The sequence below is a fragment of the Pteropus medius genome, unplaced genomic scaffold, assembly GCF_902729225.1.
Source record: "Pteropus medius unplaced genomic scaffold, Ma_sr-lr_union100, whole genome shotgun sequence".
Classification (NCBI taxonomy): domain Eukaryota; kingdom Metazoa; phylum Chordata; class Mammalia; order Chiroptera; family Pteropodidae; genus Pteropus; species Pteropus medius.
The window spans coordinates 15,869,800-15,893,996 of NW_024354500.1; the positions used below are offsets into that span (position 1 = coordinate 15,869,800).

The 24,197-nt window shown below is 36.6% G+C and overlaps 1 protein-coding gene across 1 annotated transcript in view; it reads right to left on the reverse strand.

Moving 5' to 3' along the window:
- MEI4 (meiotic double-stranded break formation protein 4) overlaps nucleotides 1-24,197 on the reverse strand; it is a 170,152-nt gene that overhangs the window by 107,787 nt on the left and 38,168 nt on the right. Inside the window, exon 3 of the mRNA XM_039853116.1 lies at nucleotides 5,036-5,571. Within this exon, the coding sequence (XP_039709050.1) occupies nucleotides 5,036-5,571 (536 nt within the window). The remainder of the gene's footprint in view (nucleotides 1-5,035; nucleotides 5,572-24,197) is intronic.

Here is a 24,197-nt window from a genome sequence, read left to right on the forward strand (position 1 = left end):
TTTTTTTTTTTTTTTTTCAAGATCAGTTCAACAATGATTAAGTGGATGTATTAGAGTAGGATCGCATGAATTAAGAATCTGACATTAGGCTACTGCAGGAATCCAGACAGGAAGAGATAATCATATACTAGGGGGTAGAGGGATTATATGCGTTATCTGCATGTATCCTATGATCTGGGTCAGTTTTACCAAATTTGCGCATAGTAAGGAGAGAGAATGAAGAGGAAAAACATAGTCACATTCAACTCTAATACTAGGTGCTTGTGTTCACAGTGTTATAATTAGCTTTGTGGCCTTGGGTAAATCTCTCTGGGCCTCACTTTTCTCATCTATTAATTGGAAATAAGAATGGCAACCATGCCTATATCACAGTTATTTTACAAACACATGATGAGACAATGGATGTGAAAACATTATATAATGGTAAACATAGTGTATTATTTCCTGTTGCTGCTGTATCAAATTACCTCAAACTTACTGGATTCAAACAACACAAATTTATTCAATCAGAGTTCTGGAGACCAGAAGTCTGCAGTGGGTCTCACTGGGCCAAAATAAAAGTATTGGCAGGCCTCAGTTCCCTGTGGAGGCTCTAGAGTAGAATCGATTTCCCTGCTCTTCCAACCTGCATTTCTTGGCTCATGGCCCCTTCCTCATCTTTAAAGCCAGCATCGTCGTCAAATTTCTGTTTTGGACACTGAATCTACTGCTTCCTTCTTTCACTTGCAAGGACCCATGTGAGTACCTGGCCCATGTGAGCAAACCAGAATAATCTTATCACAAAGTCAGCCAATTAGCAACCTAATCCCCTCCCCATCCCACCCCTAGGAAGTATAACATAAGACACTCACAAATTCCAGGGAATAGGATGTTGGTCATCTTTGGGGTACCATTACTGTTTACCATACATACAAAAGATTCTAATGTCTTCTTGGCAGTCAACTTTTTTTCTTTCAATTTCACAAATAATATGTCTAAGAGTTGTTTTATAGTTTAAAAAATAAGAAATACGAGGACAGTGTTTTCTGAGTAACTCACTATTATGTGTCTAAGGTTTAGCAACATATGCTAAATACCTAGAAGTTCAATAAAAACCATAGATTTTTTTAATATTAAACAATATAATCATTCCCATCTCTTCAAAACGAGTGAGCATTTAAGACAGAGATAGTATTGCGAAATCTAAATAGAATCATAGGCATTCCGGTGCTAAACTTCTATGGTAGTAGCCTGGCCTATAAAGAAATAGATGGCAGTACAATGCTAGAATTAGTTCATGCTACTTCTAATCATAGAAATAAACACATTTTGAGTTCTGGAAATATAGGAAAGGTCAGGCTGTCAGTCAAACAAAGGGCATTAAATACCTCAAAAGTAAACACTCCTGACTCCAAGTAAATACACAGGCAAGTAAGGAAGGTGCTATACTGGGGCCTGCGAGTAGAGGGTAGCTCAATCTAAGTTAAGCCAAGACTGCTTCCCAGGCCCTGTGCAGACCTCTGTAAGCCATCTGTTTTAAAGAAACATATCTTCTATATCTGTCAAATATGTCATTGTAAATTATACCTTCTATCCCACCTAATAGTTTTCCTAAAAATATAGTCCCTATTTATGGACAGGGGATTTGTTCCAAGATTCCCAGGGGATGCCTGAAATCACAGATAGTACAGACACCTATATATATTATGTTTTTTCCTATACATACATGATAAAGATTAATTTATAAATTAAGCACAGTAAAAGATTAATAATAACTAATAATAAAGTAGAATAATTATAACAATATACTATTTAAAAAGTTATATGAATATGATTTCTCTCAAAACTTCTTACTGTACTATACTCACCCTACTTGTGATGATGTGAGATGATACAATGCCTACGTGATGAGATGAAGTAAGGTGACTGACGTAAGCACTGTGAGGTAGTATTAGGCTACTACAAGGGTCACTCAAACACAAACCGCGATACCAAAACAGCCGGTCTGGTAACTCAGATGGCTACGAAGGGATCAATAGGCAGGTAGTGTATACAGTGTGGATATGCTGGCCAAAGGGATGATTCACATCTTGGGCGGAGTAAGATTTCATCATGCTACTCAGAAAATGCCCAACTTAAAACTTCTGAACTGTTTATTTCCAGAATTTTCCATTTAATATTTTTGAACCGTTGTTGGCTGCAGGTAACTAAAGCCATGGAAAGCGAAACTGTAGATAAGAGGGAAATTTTGTACAGACATAGGTCTAAGAAAATAATTCCTAGAAAATTTATTATTAAATAAATATAATGTAAATTTCTTCAACATCTGAACTTTTAGGTATTTAGCATATGTTGCTAAATCTTAGAGACATAATAGTGAGTTACTTAGAAAATATTGTCTTCATATTACTTATTTTTTTAACCAAGCTAATATCGGAGAATTATTTAAAACAATTTCAAGAACATCTCATTTCAATATTCCTATTTCTTGACTATATGTAGCCCTGACATAACTGATATTCATAATGATGACCTCAAGATTTTGAAAGATACTAAGTTCTTATTATCATTAAAGAAAAACTAGGTTAGATCAGAATAATTTTATTACTGAATGTCTTGAGAACAAGTTGTTGAAGATTTATATTTTATTTAAAACTTGACAAATTGGTAGTTGATAGATGGTCACGAAGATGGGAACACAGCATAGGGAATGTAGTCAACAGTAGTGTTATGGCTAGGTGTAGAGTCAGAGGGGTGATAGAGTAATAGGGGGGATCATTTCATAAATTGTAGAAATGTCTAATGAATGTACTGTATACTAAAAACTAATAATAAAATGCTTAAAAATAAAACCTGACTGTGATTTATAATACATAAAATACCTCCATCAAAATATTAAAGAATTCATACCACACCTTCTCCTATCGCATTGCACAAACATAAGTTCACTTTAATGAAATCAATAGCAGGGTTCAAGTTCTTAAGCAAAATTATTTAATTAAACACTTCTGACCTATGGAAACAAGGCTTCTCCAAAGAAGTAAATTTTTTTCTAAACTATGGTATTTTGTTTTAATCAATCAAGAGTAGTATCAATAAAAATGCGATAATAGGAGCTATCCTATATTTCACATCAGGATAGATTCTTGAGACTTTGCTTATTACTCAAGGAAAGCTAAAAAAGACAGAAAAGCATTATAAAGAGCAATCATTCTTCAATTTTTCTAATAAGAAGTTTAATGAACATATCTAAAGGATGATGATGGTAATAATGGTGATGGTAACAACAACAAAAGTTTGAATGATTTAGTCTAAGATGCTTTTGCTGAGAAGGAAATAAAAATCCCCAAGGAGAATGTCATTAAAACATATTTATGAATCATGATCTTTATTGTAAATGCAATGAGCTATTTTATAATTCTGTTTCCTCTAAATGCAACAATTACTTCTCTAAGAAAAGACCAAAGCCATTCATTTACCCATTCTTCCACTGCTGACCAACTATTCAACAATGGCTTGCACCATGACAAATGTTATGGAAAATATACTTCAGACCCATCTGTACCATCACAAGCTTCTTCTATATACTCCTTTACTTCCATACAATTCCCAAGGCTACTCTTGTGTAGTCTAATCTTTAAGAAAGATTAAGACTAGACTGAAAAAATAATTGCTTCATCTGGTAACTGATTAGAAATATAAATGCCAGCATCTGAAAGGTTCTAAGTCATATGAAACCTGTTTGTAGTAGTTTTAAAAGAAGCAAAAATATGCAAAAAAATAAATAAAATAAAAAAGATTTAAGGAATATTAAATATTTAAGATATTAATGGTTAAGAAACAGATTACATATCTCAAATGCCATTATGGAAAAGTCTGATATTTAATTCCCAATTGATCATGTCAGGTAGAAAAAAATTGTTTCCCAGACAGAAAATTCTATATCTTTCACAAATGCCAAAAGCTTAATTATAAAGTTTTCTATAATATTAATCAAATCATACCTTGAAAAGAACAAATGTATGTGAAACAAATTAGGTTATTAGTTCGAATTTTTTCAGAGATTTGAAAATTCAGGTAAAGCCTACACTGTATAAAAACTCTGAGCATTAGATAATGGCACTGAGGCCATACACTTGACAATGTTATATCAAAAGAAACAAGTTCCAACAACAATATTTTTTTTTTCCTATGGAGAAATACAGTTAAGTTAGATAGACTTTCTGGTCTCCTTTGTGATATTTTTAGTAGTCAATTAAAAAAGATTAAAATGTTAAGGCATTTGGAGTTCCCAAAGGATCAGATAGTGAGAAAGATAGAAAGTAATACAAAAAAGAAACTCTCCATTATGTCTGATGAGCCAAACAACAAAACAGCTTCAGGTTACCTCAATGTCACTTGTGAAAAAAAGAATTCCTGAGTTGACCTTTCTAAGCCATGTTAAATAAATAAGAAGAAAAAAACTATAATAAAGCTATATATTATGTGTTCCTCAGCCAATTTATTCAATCAACCCCATCTGTAGAGGGTCCATTAGGTATATTATGCGACTTACATGAGAAATTCTAAAGGAAAAGAAAAATATTCTTTGGCTTCCAGGCATCAGCTAGTCAATGCCAGAGAAAGAAAAAAAAAACAAAAACAAAAACAATACAGTACAGGTAATCCATCATGAGGAATTTAACACTCAAAAAAATTATAGATTGGGAAACCATAAATGTTAGTGGTTTTTTAAAAAAATATTGAGACTTTTTGAGCAACAGGAAGTAAATATAGGCAGAACAAAACAAGAGAAGAATCCAAGGAAACTGATAAAGAACGGAGAAGGTTATTCAAAGTAAAAAAGGCACAGGCTTGACACAGGTATCTATGCAGAGAACAATGCTATAGCAATCAGGGGCCAGAGGTGGGGACATGACAACAGCTAAGAGCTGCAAAAGGTCCAACTAAAAACTCTGAACCACAAGGTTAAGGAACAGCAAAAGACATGACCCAACAGAAATGTTCACCAAAATTACTGACATTTTTTCATGAAAGGAAGAGATTTGTTACTTACCCGATTTATATGGTTGTTCCTTAAAATAATCTGTAGTAGAGTCTTCTCAAATTCTTCTAATTTCTTGGAACACTTTTTAAGAATATGATTAGATAAGTTATAGTCACTGATCAGTCTAGCTAAAGTATTTACAGCTTCTGTCCAAAAGCTTGAGAAAGGAAATTTGGGTTCACGGTAAAAAGTGATCAGGCCATCTAGCAACTGAAAAACAGAATCAGATACTGTAGAAGAGTTGTTTTCAAAGTGGCTTAAGTCTGTTTTCAGACTCCTGGATTCTATCCAGTTCTTCAGTTCAAGTAGATGTTGCAAGAATTGCATGTGAGAAGACAAAGGATTTTCTGGAGTAGCACAATGTCTTTTCACAATGGGCAGTGGTAGAAAGGGTATGGGGGTAAAGCTCTCTCCAAGATGCTGTGACATCTCTGCAGGTTCAGTTTTCTGCTCATTTGATAAATCACAGCCAGAATCTTCCAGCACAGTTAATGTATTTTCAGAACTTCCAGGTTTCTGAGCCTGCAACTGTGAAGACAGGTCTCCTGAAATAGAATGGTAAATACAAGTGTTATCTTTCTGCAGCTAAAATATTTTCATATAAACACTAAACATTAATTTTTTATAACGTAAAATTCTAAATGAAGCATGTAAATATGTATTAAACATTTTTAAACAGTAATGTGAAAAGTGAATAGAGGAAGAACTAAAAAACTGCTTAGGCTAACTATAGAAAAGGTCTTTATCTTTACTGGTAGAAAGCAAAGTTGACTCACCCATGTTACTACCTCTTGTTCAACTATGTGCCGTGCTTGAAATATACAGAGAAGAAACCATAAGAACTGAAGGAGGTCACCATCTGGTACGGATTACAAGAGGTAACTACAAAGCAATGAGGGGTACTAAGAAAATAGGAGGACCTTGGTTAGCTTAGTGCATTCCAGAAGAGGTGTAGTGGAACTAATAAAACACAAGTAGAAGTTAAAAGTTAGGAGAATGAAGAAAGACAAGAGCAGTAATTACATATACCAAAGGGGTAAGTAAAAAAGCACAGGCTCATGTAGTGAAAGAAAAGCACTGTGTATATAAGGACCCACAGTAGTTTGGTGTTCCTTTTACATAAAATATAGGGGAAGAGATTAAGATGGAGAAATATTTAGAAGCCAGGTCATAAAAGATCTTAGAAGACATATTAAAGACCTTAGAATTTATAAGTAGAACATAGAGCGAATGTAATTTAAAGTTGAATAATGTAAGACCCCTTTGGAAAAATTATATACACATCCACACATATACCTGATATACAAAAATAAATATAAATAATTTCTATATGTATGGATATTTATTTATATATTTATTTATAATTATTCTATCTGTCTATCTATCATCTCATAGATCCTTGAAATTATGTCTATAACCACTCGAATCTTCTGATATGGGCTGAGAAATACTACAGTTAAGGCTTAACCAAGCAACTTTAGGTCATTCTTTGACAGAGATGCCATCATAAACACAAATAAGGTAGTTGTTGTTTGTAAAATGATTGTCAACAAAATGTACACACAAAATTGAAAAAGTCTCCTTTAACATTCTAAAGCGCATGCATATATTTATGAAACCAAATTTGAGAAATATTGCTATCAGCAATGGAAGCAGGAATGATACAATAAATAGTATAATATAAAAAAGTGAAATGGTCTTATTTTCACTTCACAGATCACTCCGTTGGCTATATGAAGGGCAGATTGGAAGAAGACACAATGAGGCATGGAAAGATCAGTTAGAAGTCACCTCTCTTAGTCCTAATATCAGGTAATAAGAGAAATGAACCAAGCAGTTGCAGTGGAGAGAAAGGAAGGAATTGACCAGAGAGATAAACATAAAACATCAAAATATAATCTGGAAGCCAGCTAATTGACTGAATGTGGGCAATGAAATAGAAGGATGAATAAATACATCCCGTGATTGTAACAGGTGACTGGGTAGATGATGGTGCTACCAACTGAAATGGTAAAAATACAGACAGAAGAAATGGCTTAGGAGAAATGATGAATGGTTCAGGTTTGGTCATGTAAACTCTGAAGCAACTGGAGGAAATCTGGGCAAAGATATTCACCTGGAAATTGGCCACATGAGCCAAATGGTGGGGAAAACGTCTAGACTGAACACATATTTAGGAGTCATCAGTGTGTAGATGCTGTCTGAAATCATGAAAATGGTTATGATCACTTGGGGAGACTATGAGCAGTGACTAGAACAGAGGATCAAAGAAGGATGTTGAAGAGTATCAATATTTGAGGGCTGAGTACAGAAAAAAACAATTATCAAGGAGACAGAGAAAGAACAATTAAAGAGATACAAGAAGAATAAAAAGTCAAGGAAGCAGTTTCAAGGAGAATTCCATTCAATACTTTAGTCCAATAAAATAGCTGAAAAACTCTGTCGGAATTACCAATCAGAAAATCACCAGTGATTGTATCCAAAGCAGCTTTGGTCAGTCAGGGTGGTGGGCAGAAGCCAGAGCACAACAGACTGAAGACTGAAGAGGCATAAAGTAAGTGAAGAATGACCAAGACTTCTGATGACTTGGATCAGGTGTGTATAAACTAGAGAGTAACTTCAGGCAAATGTGGCATGACAAATTGAGAGAAACTTAAGCAATTATAGACTAAAAAGAAAAAAAAAATGAAGAGAAGTATTAGAGATATGAAAAAAATTAAAAATTCCAGGTGGAGTATGGTCTTAGGGAAGGTAGGAGGAGACTGAGTCAAGGAAAGAAGATGAGAATGTATGGGGATATTTTAAAAATACCCGTCGTATAGGAAGTTAAAGGAGATCTCACCGAACAGTTATATATACTCTTTTAAAGCTGAAGACAGGGTGGAGACTAGTTGAACAGGGCATAAGAAGAATGATGTAAGTGACATCTTCTACTTTCCCCACCATACATTTAGAAATCTATTTCATTTGTTGCTCTTTTGTCTTTCAGTACAACTAGAAGCTGATGAGGCAAAATTAGAGAATTGAGCTTTAATTTAGAGTTCATTCACTTACCAAGTGTCTATAATAAGCTCTGCAAACGTGCAAATATGTGCTTGTTAATTATCACGACAATACCTATGCTCCATGTTAGGGAGATAATGTAATAAGTTAAAAAATGTGGTGGTACCCGGAACAGTGAAGTCTCAGCAAAACATTTCATGGCATGTGGCTATTTCTATATTAAAACGGGCAGACAGCCTGCTCGTTTTAAGCCAACAGACAGTTTCTTTTTCTTATGAGTAAGGATAAACATTTGAAATGATTTCTCACGACATCCATCTCACTCTTCACAAAAGTAAAAGCGAGGGTTACTACAGTAGTTATTCGGGTAGATTTTTTTTATAGAATTCAAAATGGTGCTCCACTAAGAAAGTGAACACAAATTTAAATATTTCATTAATCTACTCAACTTTCCATCAAGGTAAGCTGAACTTCATGGGTGATGATTTTAAGGAAGATTCATAAAATAAGCTCTACCAACTATTGGGAAGCAAAAAGCTGTTTTCTTGTTTCTGCTTTTCACTCCTCATGGGTGTGCCTTTTGGCAAGTCAAAACCACTCCATCTCATCTCCTTCATGTGCTAATAGGTACAAATTTGAAGGAAGTCATTTTACCCGTGCATGTGCTTTGGGGATAGGAATACACAAAACCAAGCACCATTCTTCCTGGCTGCTTTGTTTCTGAACCCTCAGAAAAGAAGGGTCAATGCATACACTGGAGATGGCGGCACTGTGGAAAACTACAGAGAAGAATGCCCTCTTCATTCCCAAAGGACTGCATAAACTCCACAAAAGAGTACCCACACTGAGATTTTGTACAATATGGCTTACATTATTAAAATCACTCAAATTGCATAGGAGACTCTTATATTCACATTTCACTTTACAAAGTGGTTTCAGCGAATAATTCAATTGTTATTCCCAACAACACTGTAAGATATGTTATCATCCCAAAATTACCAGTAAGTCAAAGCAGGTTCAACTTGATTAAGAGGCCTGAGAAAAGCCACACAGTGAGCAAGTGAAACCAATTCTTCAGTTCCAAGTCCGATCATCTTCTAACCATAGCAAAGAAACCTGTGTCTCCATGCCAGCTTTGGTACATTCCCATTAGAGTATTCATTGATTTCTATGTGTTATCCACTTGTTTATGAGCTCCTGAATGGCAAAAGTCCTGTCTCTTGTCATCTTTGTGGTTGTCTCACTGAATAACAGTATCATCTGTAGTAGACATCTTATCAGGAGAAATGCTAAGTGCTACAATTTGCTGCTGGCTGTGACACACCTCTCATCCTTTAATATTCATATGGTCCCAGGATCAACTCCTTTTCAACTTATACTTAACCACAATTTTATATAGAGAGAAGAGAGATAACATAGGATAGATAGAAAGAATAGAGTTATTGTAATAATCATTTAAAACATCTCAGAATACTTGTTAACAAACAGCCAATAATGTTTTTTATAGCATCTACCATTTCTTATAACCAAGAACTAATTTATTTCCTCTTTTGTTTGTCCTCGGTGATGAAAACTTTGAAGACTACCAACAGCTTTTGAATTAGAAACTGAAACCAGCACCTCCATATTGGAAAGGACTCGGTGCCTCATAAAGTAAATAATACCGGGCAAATGTCACTATTACATATACCCTTATAAGATAGCAAAGAGATATAGGAAAAAAAAGTTTCTAGAGAAAAACATTTTCAGTGATACTGTATATTAACAGGCTATACTCTCTGATAATAGTCATTAATAAGATTTATTCATAAAAACAAGATTTTTAAATATTCACCCTTATTTGAATAATATATAGCAGGAAAATAGTAACATACTCCTGTCTCTTTAAGTGAGTCTTACAAACTAGAATCAGATTCTACTCATTTGCTTGGATGACTTGTCTCATCATAAATCTCAAAGCATGGCTAACGAAGCATCATACCCATAAGAGAGAAAAGAAAATAAAGCCATACTACTGCACCTTTCTTTAATTTCTGTTTTCCAGGAGGGACTAAGGTGAAGCAGAAGTCAAATGATGCTTCTCTCTTGATTTCTTATTGTGCTGAAGGGATTGAGGACTGTAATATCTCTCCAAGTCATTGGATATGATCTAACTAACATGCTTGTCATTAGGTTTAAAAGAGATAATTACACACATACACACACTTTGATCGAGCACAGTCTAGCATATTAAATGCTCCATAAATTTTAACTATTGATATTAAATGATTATAGACACCAAGAATCTAAATTATGCTGAAGTGTGAAATCGCATACAAAATATGTGAAATAAGATGCCAATTAAAACTATAGATTCTGTCTAAAATATCCTGTGGTGCTTCTTATATATTGGATCCCACACTTTAATTTCCACTTTATTAAGTTCTTAACTCTTTCATTTTCTTTCACTTGTTAGGTTCCATCTTAACTCCTCTTACTATTTTAGAATGAATCTCAAATATACTCAAAAAAATAGAGCAGGTGTCCTCCTGCCACATATCCTGCCCTAGAAATGCCCACTCCTGAATCAATACTAAATATATTTTCTGCTGTCCCCCAAAATATTCACATTCCTATCAAAGGTATAATTCTTGATACCTTTGTCATCCACTTCTATAGTCTCTACTCACTTATAAAATTAAACATACAGAGCCAATTGTCTAAACAGCATCTTTTTTCCATACACCCTAAAGGTCCCACAAAATTTATGTCTATAAAACTGAATAAATCATTTTCACACAGTGCACACCTAAACATACAATTCATGTTTGGCCTACATCCTGCCTATCTCAGCTGATAACAAGACTATATCCCCAGTCACCAGGCCTGGGGTACGGGATCATGCTCAGCTCCTTTCTTGATTCTATAATCCACATACAGTGAACTGTCATGTTATGCTGATTCTATCTTTGGCACATGTGTTAGGACTCTCCAGAGAAACAGAACCAGTGGGATAAGACAGACAGACAGACGGACGGACAGAGGGTGGGGGAAGGGACGGAGAGAGAGGATGGGGGAGAGAGCTTGATTGAGACTGAATTACTATAAGGAATTGGCTAGTGGAGTTATGGAGACTGAGAAGTCCCAAGATCTGTGGTCAGCAAGCTGGAAACCTAGGAGAGCCAATGGTTCAGTTCTAGTCCAGTTACAAAGGCTGGGTACCAAGATCACCAATAGTGTTAAGTTCTAGTCTGAAAGACAGCAGGCTCGAGCCTTGGAGAGGCAATGTTTCAGGTCCAAAGGCAGGAAAAGACCAATGTCCAAGCTCAAAGGCAGTCAGAAAGAAGGAACTCACTCTTATTTAGCCTTTTCGTTCTATTCAGGAGTTCAACTGATTGGATGAGGCCAATCCATATTGGGGAGGTAAATCTTTACTCAGTCTATTCAAATTTTAATTTTGAACAAAAATACCCTTATAAACACGTCCAGAATAATGTTTGGCCAATATCTGAGGAATAAGTGTCCCAGTCAAGTTGACACATAAAATTAACCATCATTACACATGTCTGAATCTGTCCTTCCCTAGTTCCTTCCATCACTTTAATTCACCCCACCATAATCTCTTGCACTGATTACTGCAATACCCTCACCTAAGTGATTTACCTGCCTCTACTTCTGTCATCTTCTAGGCCACATTCTGAATCAGCTTGGAAATCTCCGCTAAAATGCTAGTTTGATCACAGAATTGCCATCCAAAAACTTTCCAAAACCTTCCCTTACCTACAATATAAAGTCCTTTAAGATCCTCAACTTGGCCCACAAAGCCTTTCAATATATGGCCCCATCTACTTTTCTTGCCTTACTTCCATCTTTCACTCTTATTTCCATAAAAGCAATATTAAACTCCTGACATTTACCAAAACGCACAATTCTAATTCACACAAGTATGCATTTGCACAGTTATTCCCACTGCCTGGTGTGTTCTTATGCTATAACCCACAGATGGACTGATTCTTCAAACCCAACTTCAAATCCTCTGTGAAACCTTCTCTGTTCAGCCCAGAGCAGAAGAAATCACACCCTATCTGGGCTATCTTGTACCTTACACATACTTCTATAACTGCATTCATCAACCTGTTTTGAATGTATTAATAATTCCTCATTCAAATGGAGAGATTCTTAAGGGCAGACACAGAGTTTACTAATCTGGGTCTGTTGCCTGATGCCTGTGCTCCTACGTGGTTGGTGGTCTAAATACCATACACGCACACGCACGCGCGCACACACACACATAAAAACAAAAAGTAAAATCAAATAGTATCTTTTAAATACAATGAAATGTCATCACAGTCATATTTAATTTGTCACTACCAACTATGATTTCTTAGCATTAATAATCACATGTACTGATGCACTGAACAATTTAAAAGTAATGTTTACACCACCTGGTGGTCAAACAGAAAATGTTATTTTAAAGTACTTCACAATTCATTTGAACAGACAGTGTTTCACTTTAAAGCAAGTGTTTGTCTTCTGCCTCGGGAAGTATATATTGCAAAGCATATTTGAGAAATGCTGACAAGGAAAGGTTGCAGTTTTGTTTAATCCCACTCTAGCAGCCTGAATTGCACTTCTAACTTTAAATACACCAAGGGAGACAGCAATGTCAAATGCATGATATAAGCTAATGGAATGATGTGTCTTAGCTGAATTGTCTTCACTATGTGGGGTTCACAAAACAAAACAGTGTATTTACTTTTGTATTTGTATTTGTCAGCTTGATTCAGGACAAATGACAGTACAATTCCTCCTGCCTTCACGATGCTCAAACTCTAAACTTTCCTGCTTATCCCCTTCTCTCTCCCCCAAATCGTCCTCTAGTTTGTCAATTTAAATCTTCCTCATCATTGTGCCTTTGGCTTTCTTTCCCTGTTCAAACTTCCTAGATGTCCCCATCTTTCCTACAGCCTCAAACAGTTCCTTTAAGCAGATGGCTCTCAAATCTCTATCTTCAAATCTACCCCCTCTTCCAAATTCAAGTCCCTAGGTATTTCAAAATGACTTGACCTCAGCACTTAAAACCCTATATATGTCCAAAAGAAACCAACCACATCCTTAACTTACACGCTTGGTCCAATTCCCAAAGAACAGCGCTACTACTCTCTGTCTCCAACATCTGAAACCTAAGAGTCAACTTTTATTCTTCCCTGACCACCATATATATTCCATTGACAAATAATATTAATACTGCCTCACCTTCTGTTCCTTGAATTTACTAAGTTTGTTCCCATTTCAGGGCCTTTGTATTTAAACTTTCCCTCTTCCTGGGATGCTCTCTGCAACCCCAAACCCAATTTTCTCAAAGCTGATTCTCTGTTATGATTCAAGTATCTTTTTAAGGGTCATTTCTTTAGAGAGGCCTTCCCTAACCACCCAATTTAAAGAAGCCAGCAGATAAGTCTCTGTCACATCTTTCTGTTTTAATTCTCTAAATCTCACTTGCCACTGCCTGATCATTTCCTGCTGGTATAGTCTGTCTCACCCACAAGAATATGTACCCCATGGCAGTCTTGCACTGCCTGGTTTAGTGCCATATGCCAGAGCCTGGAATATCAGGTAAGAGCTCAATAAATATTTACTCAATAAATAAAAACCTTTTTTGTATCACCGTTTTTCCATGCCAAAATAATTACATGTAAGACCTGGGCTATGACAGTGAGGCTCTTGTCTCCAATCTCCTTCCTCTTCCAAACATTTCTAAACACAACTACCCAGTTACCCTGCCTAAATAACCTCAGGTCACCTAAAGGAATCACTTTCAGAAAGTGTACTGCTTGGCACATGCATAGCACACAGCCAATAAATGTTAGTTTCCCTTCTATTTTCCTACCGGAAAACCTCCAAACACTCCTTGCTGCCTACAGAATAAAGCATGTTTTCCACTGGCTGTCACACCTCTTGTTAATAGGCTCCAACCTAGTTTTCCATCTTATTTTCCAGAACACTCCTTCATGCTCTACACGCCACATTCAAATTAAACCACTTGCCAGTACATTCCTGTATCTGTACTTTACACTGGTCCTTCTTGCCTGAAATACTCTAGAATTTATAGCTTTCTAAATCCTGCTATCCTTCAACGTCAGCAACTACCTCCAAAAAGACTTTCAAAAGTCTTATGCGCTCAGGTGAAATAATCACTCTTTCCCTTCTCTGAACATTAGTATCTTTCTCTGGACTGTAGAGTCTCAGTGGGTATAATTAGTGATGTGATCTTGTCCCAGATAAGCTGTGTGATCCTATGGGTAGGGCTTAGGCCTTCTCTCTGTATTCTCCACATTGTACCCAATAGCTACTGAATAAAAGGAAGCTGAATAAATGAACAAAAGAATTTCTCTAAAGAAAAAGAGTTACATGGACAAAATTAGGAGCTGATAAGAAGAAGCAATCACTCTTTGGATTCAGTCACTGAGGTGACAAAGATAGGTAAAAAGCATAGTCCTAATTTCACTTCTTCACAAACAGGAAGTATCAGGTTGAGAGACAGTGGATTCTTATACTGTGATGCCAATATCATAGCCCTACAGAATAACATCAAACTCACGAAAATACAATCCTCTGCCAAGTGGGCCAATGACCCCACCTGCAGAATTTCCATTTATCTGTGTGTGGATCTCATGAACACCATGTGGAACTGGTAAAAACAATAAAATATTGAAATCAGCAATATTACCCATTCACTGGCCTCCCAATACTGTGAATGCCAAACTGCATAGCTCTCTACAATCTAGCCCCAATGACCTTTCCTGCTGAGATCTCACAGATCAACTTCTCCTTGAGCAAGTCTCTTTCCAGAAGATTTGCCTGAATTTGTTTTCCACCAAGCCACGGGAGCCACTGTTTTGATTTCAGCTCTTGACCACCAGGTTCCAGCTGCTCACATCTATACTGTTGAGATGTTGCCTTTAAATTTGCTTGGTCCCTGAGTCTCCCCTGCTAGACAACTGAGGTTGACATTCATTCCCACTCAGTGCACTATTTCACCACCATAAGAGAACATACAAAAATTAATTATTCCTAGGCACAGGTAATAAGTGTTTCCAGGGGAGGGCGAGTCTCATAATTGAACCAGTATCAAAAGCAATGCTTTTCTCTATTCCCAAACTCATGCACTCAGCCTGCTTCCTTTGATTCTTGCTGGGCTCAAGATCTCCTCGTTTATAAGAATTTATATGGGAAGATCTTACACTGGTGTTTTTCGTCCTTACCTGTACATTAGAGTGACCTTGAGAACTTAGCACCCCATGCTACGTACCTCAGAATCTTGGGAGTGAAACCCAGACATCATTATTTTTTAAAGCTTCTCAGGTGATTCTAGTGTGAGTATCTTAGACTAATTTATGTTTGTTTTGCTTTCTTCGGGAAGCAAAGAAGTGGGTTCTGTCCCATTCATGCCATCTCCTCTCCCACCTTCAAGCTTCCCAGAAATGTCTTTCCATTAATTCATATTTAATCTTTCCAAGTTCAGTTGGATTTCCTCTCCCTCTCCAGGGTTCACCTTTGCCATTTTACTTTCTGTTTTGCAAAACTAAAGCATTATATATTCTAGCTGTCTCCTTCTAGCCTTGCCCTATGCCAGTACACATCCCTTATGGACCACAGCCTCAGACTCCTACCCAGCTCCTACTCCTACTTACATTCTCCACACAGCAGCCAGAGCAAGAAGTTTAAAACTCCTGCTTAATGCTCACCAAAGGATTCTCATTGTTCTTAAAGTCCTACCCACTGGAACAAACCCTACATAATCTGTTCTCCTGTCCTCTCTCTGGTCTCATCTCCTGCTCTCTATTCCTTACTCTGCTCTACAGCTACTGACCTGTTTCTGCTCACTGAGCATGCAAGCTAGTTCCTGCCTCAGGGCCACTTGTAGGACCCTGCTCCTTTGGAATCATCTCAAACACCTCCTTCTCAATGAGGTCTCATTCACCACCCTGACTTTCTAGATCAGATCATTCTGATGAATGGAACCTGTTATTATATGTTAGCTGTCTGTCTTCTGCCTTAGACTTACTTCCAAAGAGGAGGCACCACATCAGTCTTATCACTGTAACCTAAGCACTTAGCATGGTGCCAGGCACAAGGCTCAGCAATTTTGCTAAATGAATCTTATAACAGCACTACGAGAAAAGTGTTATGAAAGATCAGAGATGAAAAGATTATTTCATTGTGGAATAACAGAAATGATTCTTTTCTTTAAAAACTCACAAGAAAATATTGGTAATACCTCTAGACAGAGTGACAATTCCAAAATAGAAAACTATTGTAATTGACCAATTTTGAATCTAGGAATTAGATGCCTTTCATTTTACTCCAGAATAAAATATTTGAAGGATAACATATAGCTCATTTCATGCCTTAAGTGTATGAACTAATTTATAGGCTTTTTATGAAGACCAAGACTCATTCACATGTCATAGTCTAAAGACATAGGCATTTCCATAGTTAACATTCTTTTTTTAAGTATAGTCTATCTGCCACTAAAGTCTCAAATGACAACTTTATAAGAACATATAAAAATGGCCAACAGTCATATACTTAATTCTGTAGAGTCTGATCTCTATCATAAAGAGACAAAGTAAAAATATTCTTAATTTTGAACAAGAGGGGTAGCCAGAGAGAGTTCAGTAATTAATTATTATATGTGAAATGTTATTAAAATATATTCTCGTGAGTAGTAAAAAAGAGAGCTCAAAGTCAATTTTCTGCAGACACCTACTGCTAACCAAGCAGAACTCATTTCCACTCATTTTTACTATTCTGATATCCTGAAAATAAAGTCCATTCTCAGGGGCTCTGGTTTTCATAACTTGGGAGGCCAAATTATAAAGCAGTACAGCATAGCTTTAGTATTACAGTTGATTCATCCATTACTCATTCTAAAAATCAGTCATCTAGGAAATTAAATAAACTTGATCAAAAGAGCAGCATAATCTCTTACCACTAAAAAAATGAAATTAGCACACATTTTTCAGAGAGAAAATAAACAAACCAAATATATTCTGCCTTGCCAGAATAGATGATTTCACAGAGTTTATATTATCTGCAATGCCAAAATATAAAGGTGTTAGAATAAAGGCTAAAAGGACTCTAATGGTATATAAGTCAAAGCCCCCTACCATCAAAGAACTAAGAAAAAAGCAAGCCAATAACTAATTCTACTATAGTCGAAAGGCATTCATGTCAAGCAGAGGTACAGGTGAATGCTCTATGAACACAAAGGATTTAGTTCAAAATGGGGAAAAGCCAGAAATATTTCATATAGTGTGAGTGTCAGGAATCACAGAGCTTTCATTAGGGAGGTCTTCGTATCAGTAAGGAGTTTGAACAAGGGCACAGAGACAGGAGCATGAGCAATGGCTCAGAGAAGGTGTAGCTGGAATGAGGAATGCAAAGGCATGTAGAGAGTAGGATACAGAGCTGAAAAGAAACTCTGGGTTCACAGTGGGAAGGGACTTGAACATGACCTGTTCCTAGATGACAGAAAGACATCTACTGTTTAAAACATGATCTTAACTGTATCTGAGGAAAAATTGCAGAGGATAAAAAGGGTGGCAGATGACCTACAGGGGACTCCTGAAATAGTCAAGAAATGATATTTTATAGATGAGAGAGAAATCAGAAGGCTCACTGCAGAAGAATAGAATTAGATTAGAAATTTTTATAACAATATAAAAAGAGTAGAGAATGAAAGGCAAGTACCATTAATAATTAAACAGGAGAGGGGAAAAAATGGTATAGATAATAGAGGTTCTGTTCATCCCTCTGGTGACTAAATTGAGGAGCAAATGGCAAGGAAAAATTACCTGAGATCTAGATGAATAAGCCATACAACTAGGGAGAAATCTAAGAAATCACTCTGCAACAGCAGAAGGTAGGACGGGGCAAGGATGCAGGACTGCCAGGTCTCAAGTGGATGAGTGAGACAGAGGCTGAGGGAGCGGCAGTGGCAGACACCTCTTAAAGGGGTCGCATCTGTGAGCAGACTTTTTGCAGTGACGGACCTGCTCACTCTGAGCACCAGTGCCGATTCAGCTGTGCGGAGACATTGTTGGAGTGAGGGCTGAGGCAAGACTCGCTCTGTACCAAAGTGCTCACATATCCATAGTTCCCTGTTGAGCCCTTCCCCTCCCAGTGCGCGGACTCAGCGCCACCTTAGCAGAGACATTATCAAACTGGATAACAGAGGTTGCTCTGCCCAGAGGATTCCCTGAAACCCCACCTCCTCCAACTCACTTCCCCACCCAAGCCACATCCAGATATAGACTCAGTGAGTTAGGCGCTCCTTGTTGAGCAGCACCTAGACTTACCAAGGCAGCTGGCCTTGGTTTCTGGTATGGCTTTTTAAGGCAACTATAATCACAGCATCTGTGGACTGCTTGCTGAATCTTAACAGATGGCCCTGAAGGGACAGAGGCTTGGGCCAAATTTGGCCTGCAGCTGAACGAACCCCTCTCAGGACTGTGCCACTGGTCACCTACTACACAAAGCCACACTAATATAATAAGACTGGGAGACTTAGGAGCTTTGCTTAGTGCATAGAAACAGACATGGAAAGGCAGTCAAAATGGGAAGACTAAGAAGTAGAAACCACATGTGAGAACAGAACAGAGATCCAGAAATAATGGAGTCAAGTAATCTAACAGATGCAGAGTTCAAAACACTGGTTATAAAGATGCTCAATGAACTTATGGGAAGTGTAGATAAATTCAGTAAGAACTTCAACAAAGAGATAAAAAAAAAAACAAACAAACAAACATAAAAATGGAAAAGGAAATTGTAAAAGGGAACCAGTCTGAAATGAAGAAAATGTTATCTGAGATGAGAAGTATATTAAATGGAATAAACAAAGGGATAAACAAAGTGAATAAAGAGGATCAAATGACCTATATAGAGGATGGGAAAGCCAAGGACACTCAATCACAATGGCAAGAAAAAAGAAGCCAAGACTATAATAATAATTTAAGGAGCCTATGGGATACTATTAAAGGTCAAAATACCTGTCTCATCGACATAACTGAAGGAAAAGATGTTGAACAGCTATTTGAAGAAATAATGATGGAAAACTTCCCTAACTTGGTGAAGGAAATAGACATACAACCTCAGGAAGTTCAGAGAATCCCCCAAACCAGAGATTCAAAGAGGCCCACACCAAGACACATCATAATTAAAATGCCAAAGGTTAAATACAAAGAGAGAATTAATAATTAATTAATTAATTATTTTTATGTGAGGCAACTGTTGGTTGACCTCACAGATTGCAAGGACCTTGTTAGCTTACAATCCCTTATTTATTTTTTTTTATTTTTTATTTTTTTACACCTACAGTACCTGGTCTTCCATTCAAGTACTAACCAGGCCCAACCCTGCTTAGCTTCCAAGATCAGATGGGATCAGGCTTGTTCAGGGTAGTATGGTCGTAGACCAAAGAGAAAATTTAAAAAGCAGCAAGAGAAAAGTAGATAGTCACCTATGAGGGAGCACCCATAAGACTGGCAGCTGATTTCTCAAAAGAAACTATACAGGACAAAAGGGCTTGGCACAAAATATTCGACATGATGAAGACCCAGGATCTACAACCAAGAATACTTTATCCAGCAAAGCTATCATTTAGAGTTGAAGGACAGATAAAGAGCTTCCCAGACAAAAATACGCTAAAGGAGTTTATCACCACCAAGCCAGTATTACAGGAAATGTTGGAGAGACTTCTTTAAGAAGGAAAAACATGTATCAAAAACAGGAATAAAGAATGGTAACAACTACATTACTATCAATAAGTACCTCAAATGGAAAAGAATTAAGATTACTTGACTCCATTACTTGACTCCAACTAAAAGATAAAGTGGATGAATGGATAAGAAAGCAAGATCCCTACATACTGCCTACAAGAGACTCACTTCAAATTAAAAGACAAACTAAAGACAGACTAAAAGGAAGGGGATGGAAAAAAATATTGCCTTGATGGACCTAGAAAGTATTTAAGTCACATAAGAAAGATAAATATTATATGATTTCACTTATATGAATAATCTAAGGAATAAAAAGAACAAACTCAGAAATATAGTGGATAATTTGGTATTGGACAGAGGGGAGAGGGTTTGGGGTGCTGGGAGAATGGGGTGAAGGGTTAAAGAAATACAAATTAGTAGCTAATGGATGGTCATGGGGATGGAGAGCATGGCATAGGGAATGCAGTTAGCATTAATATGTTGGTGAAGTTGAAGGTCAAGGTAGGGAGGGAGCAATTGAGGGAATCATTTTATGAACTATATAGGTGTCTAACCAATGTACCGTATACTTGAAACTAATTAAAATAAATAAATTTTAAAAAATAATTAAACAGGATAACAAGTCAAATTCCCACAAAATTTTCTAAGTAGTTTACTCCTAAGAGAATCAGATCGCCAGGCCAGCAACACACTGAAGATCTCCGTTTGCTACTGGACTGGAACTGAGAATGTGGCAGTGACACCAATCATTCGGTTTTACTACTGGAAAGTAAAACACACATACCCTTAAACTTTTGTTCTTTCCTTTCCCACTAGAATCTGCTAAAACAACTAGATCCAGCTATTCGCAAGAGAGAACTAAACAAAATTCTCAAGTCAAAAAAACAAAAACACAATGTTTTTCTGTTGCTAAGGAATCAATGCCAATTCCCAGAGTATCAAGGCCAAGGAGGAAGGAAACCAGTACTAATTTTTTTATCTATGTGTCAGGAAGCTTAGTGCCACGTATTTCCCCGTTAAACCTCACCATTGCTAGTTATTATCATTCTTCTCCTTACCTTCAGTTTACAGAGGAGAAAAGTGAGTCTCGTGAGAGGTCTCTTGCCTACAAGAGTTTAGCAAACATTGGTAGATTTAAGATTCAACCCAGATTCATCTAATTGCAAAATCCATGATATTTCCAATAAGCATTTCATGCCTAGAATATGTCCTCAGCAACCCTTCCCACCATCAACAATTGTCCCCTCCTTCTTTCGGTTCTTTCTGCATTCATTTATGTATGCTTATTCTTAAATTAATCATTGGGCATCTATTGGGTGTGAGACCTTGATGACGATCATTCATTATTAAATATTGAGCATGATGCTCTAGGCATTGCCCTTTTCTTTATTCAAATATGCTGTCAGAATGGATGTTGCAATCACATGCACTGCCATTTACTTCCAAGATGCCTTCTGATAAACATATAGATCCATGATATTCATCCCATAAAAACTAAGTGTCTACTACTTTCCAGTAAATATAGAAAACTGTAGTTATTGGGGGGGGTGGGGTGGGAGCATTTACTACAGAAATATCTTAAAAATAATATTTAAGAAATTTTAATAGCTGAGAATTCTTAGTAAAGTTGTTAACAATATTAAAATCAGAATCCATATTTTCTTATAAATTATACAATAGAAAATGTCTCTGAATCAACTGATATAAGGTTTCTCAAAAATATTCCAAAGAATTGCCAATAAGATTTCATAGCCAGCTGATATGGTGAATCACCTGCAACGTGTAAATGGAAGGAAGGCATAGTTGCTTCTTTCTAAAGAGGCATTTTAACTCATCATGAGCTGCTGAGTATTACTACTAATTCAAGGACCTTGAACAGTATAGTAAGTATAGCAATAATGTAAGAAGATGCGTTACAAAAGCATACACCCAATTGTTCAATAGGCTATATACTATAGTAAACAATACTGAAGGAAGAGCAGAAATACAAGTACTCCCTGACTTTAAAAATGATATGCCTTATGATATTGCTTTTACAGGCTGGAAGAAACTGTCTACCATTTCCCCTTACAGAATAAAAAAGGAGGTTGAAAAACAAGCCAGTTTTCATTCTATAGTTGTTCACTATTGACAAAAAAGAGCTTGAGATCCCCACCAAAGGCCCAACTCTAAACCCGAGCTGTTCCACCATCATATCCAAAAATACACGTAAACAGCTGGCTCTTCCCCTAGCTGCCTACACACTCACCCTCCCCTCTCACCAGTGTAGTCCATGCTTCCAAATTTCACAATTCAAGTAAATTAGATTAACTCTACAGTCAAATGCATCCCCACAGTATGGCCAATATCAGTGTGTTCTATTGTTTCAAATAAATAACTGCAGCATACTACTGAAATATGCCAATAAAATGAGGGGATTAAAGCTGGGTGGAATTAATAATGAAAACTCATAATAAGGGCATTTAGGTTGAACACAGAAAATAAAAGTTTACCTTAAATCAATGTTTCTCAATACTGTCTGTCCTTCAGAATAATCTATGGGTTGTGAAAAAATGCTGCTGCCTCAGCCCAAACCCCTGAAAGTCTGATATAATTGGTCTGGGATGTAACGCAGGCATCAAGGTTTTTAACAGCTCCCCAGGTGACTCTAATGCACAGGCAGGGTTCAGGTCTACTGCCTGGAACTGTAGCCTTATGTCTATCAACACTAAAGAGGCAAAGACTCTCAAAAGTTATTAAAAAATAAAAATACTTGTAACAATTTTAAGTTGCAGATCTAATTAATGGATCTTCTCTTTTTCACACAGATATGTAGGTACAAAAGGCCTAGACTCATATGGTGTTTGCTGTTAAAAAGGCAAGTGAGCAGCAAAGTTTGTCTTCACTATGTTCACTATCATAGAACCCTGTGCATGGACAAGGCACTTCTTTAAAGGAAGTTTCAGAGGGACTAGAAAAGTACAGATCACTGACACACACAGTTCTCTGGGTCCAGCTCCTGCTGTATCTCTTGCCCTGTCAAACATCAGAGAACTGCACAGTTACACAAAGCAGCCCACCAGCATGGACTTGTCCTACTTTGGACTGACTCCTGCTTGGAAATTACAGATATGATGAAACACCTTGTGATTCACAGGCTGAAAAATAATCAGATGAGGATAAACACTTCACAAAGTACAAAGGTAGAAATAACTTCAGAGTTATTAAAGGCACAGTTATTAGCAAAATTAAGTATTAAAATATGCGAAATAGCATCTAACCTGTATGAAGTGGGTCAAAAAATAAGGTCATTCTATCAAAAATTTTATATTACAGAAAGAATGAACAAATTATACTAAATTCCAGGGTAAAGAGTATATGTTATTAGAATAACAATGGAAGGGAGGAAAGATGCCAAAATTCTGCAATATTCTGCTTTATTGCCAATTTTTAAAAACTCCAAATATAATAAAAAGTACATATGTATTATGAAAATTTTTACCAATTACTTTTCACCAAGTGCTTATTTGTCAAACTGATGTAAAATGTTAACATTTTTGTATGTATTACATTTTACATAGAAAATCCTACCTTAGCTCATGAAAATTACTTATACTGAAAATATTTATAAGCATAATCACAGGTGGTAATTTAAACATCAAGGCAAGAACATCTTTGAAAAACTTCTGTGCGGTGTAAGATCTCACTGAATCAAGCACCAAGGGAGGGCACAAAAGCAACTTAGTCTTTGTTCTTCATGAGACTTATTAATTAAAAGAGTAATGAGGAATTTTTAGAGCTAGGATTTTGAAAGTGTAAGAACCAGCTTTCTCTGGAAGCAATCTTTTTTCTTATTTCTTTCAAAGCGCAACATTTGGCAGACATACTCTGAATGCATTAAAGACACATAGGCAATATTTCTCTCCAACTCTCAGAGAAATGGGGGAGACCACAAACAAGAAAACTTATCAAGTGCTTACCACAAAATGATGTGAAACAATGGATTTGCTCAATGGCTGAGAGCAGCTCGCCACCTCAATGTCTCCTTCAAAGCACACATAACCCACAACGAAAGCACTTTCTGATGTATTTCACTTTCACACTAACTCTAAGAAATGCTTATCAGCAACTTAAGTTTTAAAATTCATATAAATCATGTTTCCAAAACAGGAGATTCAATTGAAAAGTCCACCGTTTACCTGCAGTATAAGAAAAGCGTAATGCCCCTCCTTGTAATGAGTGCTGCCACACAAATCACAGAAGAGCCCATACATACCACACTTTCCTCTGCAGAGACTCCCTCCCAAGCACTGCTGGTTTTGTACCAATTTTTACTGATACATGTGTTTTGTCTCTGTATTCCTTTTAGGAATTTATTCAAATTCATTTTATATCAAGGTTAGCTAGTTTAGCTCTCAGTATGACCC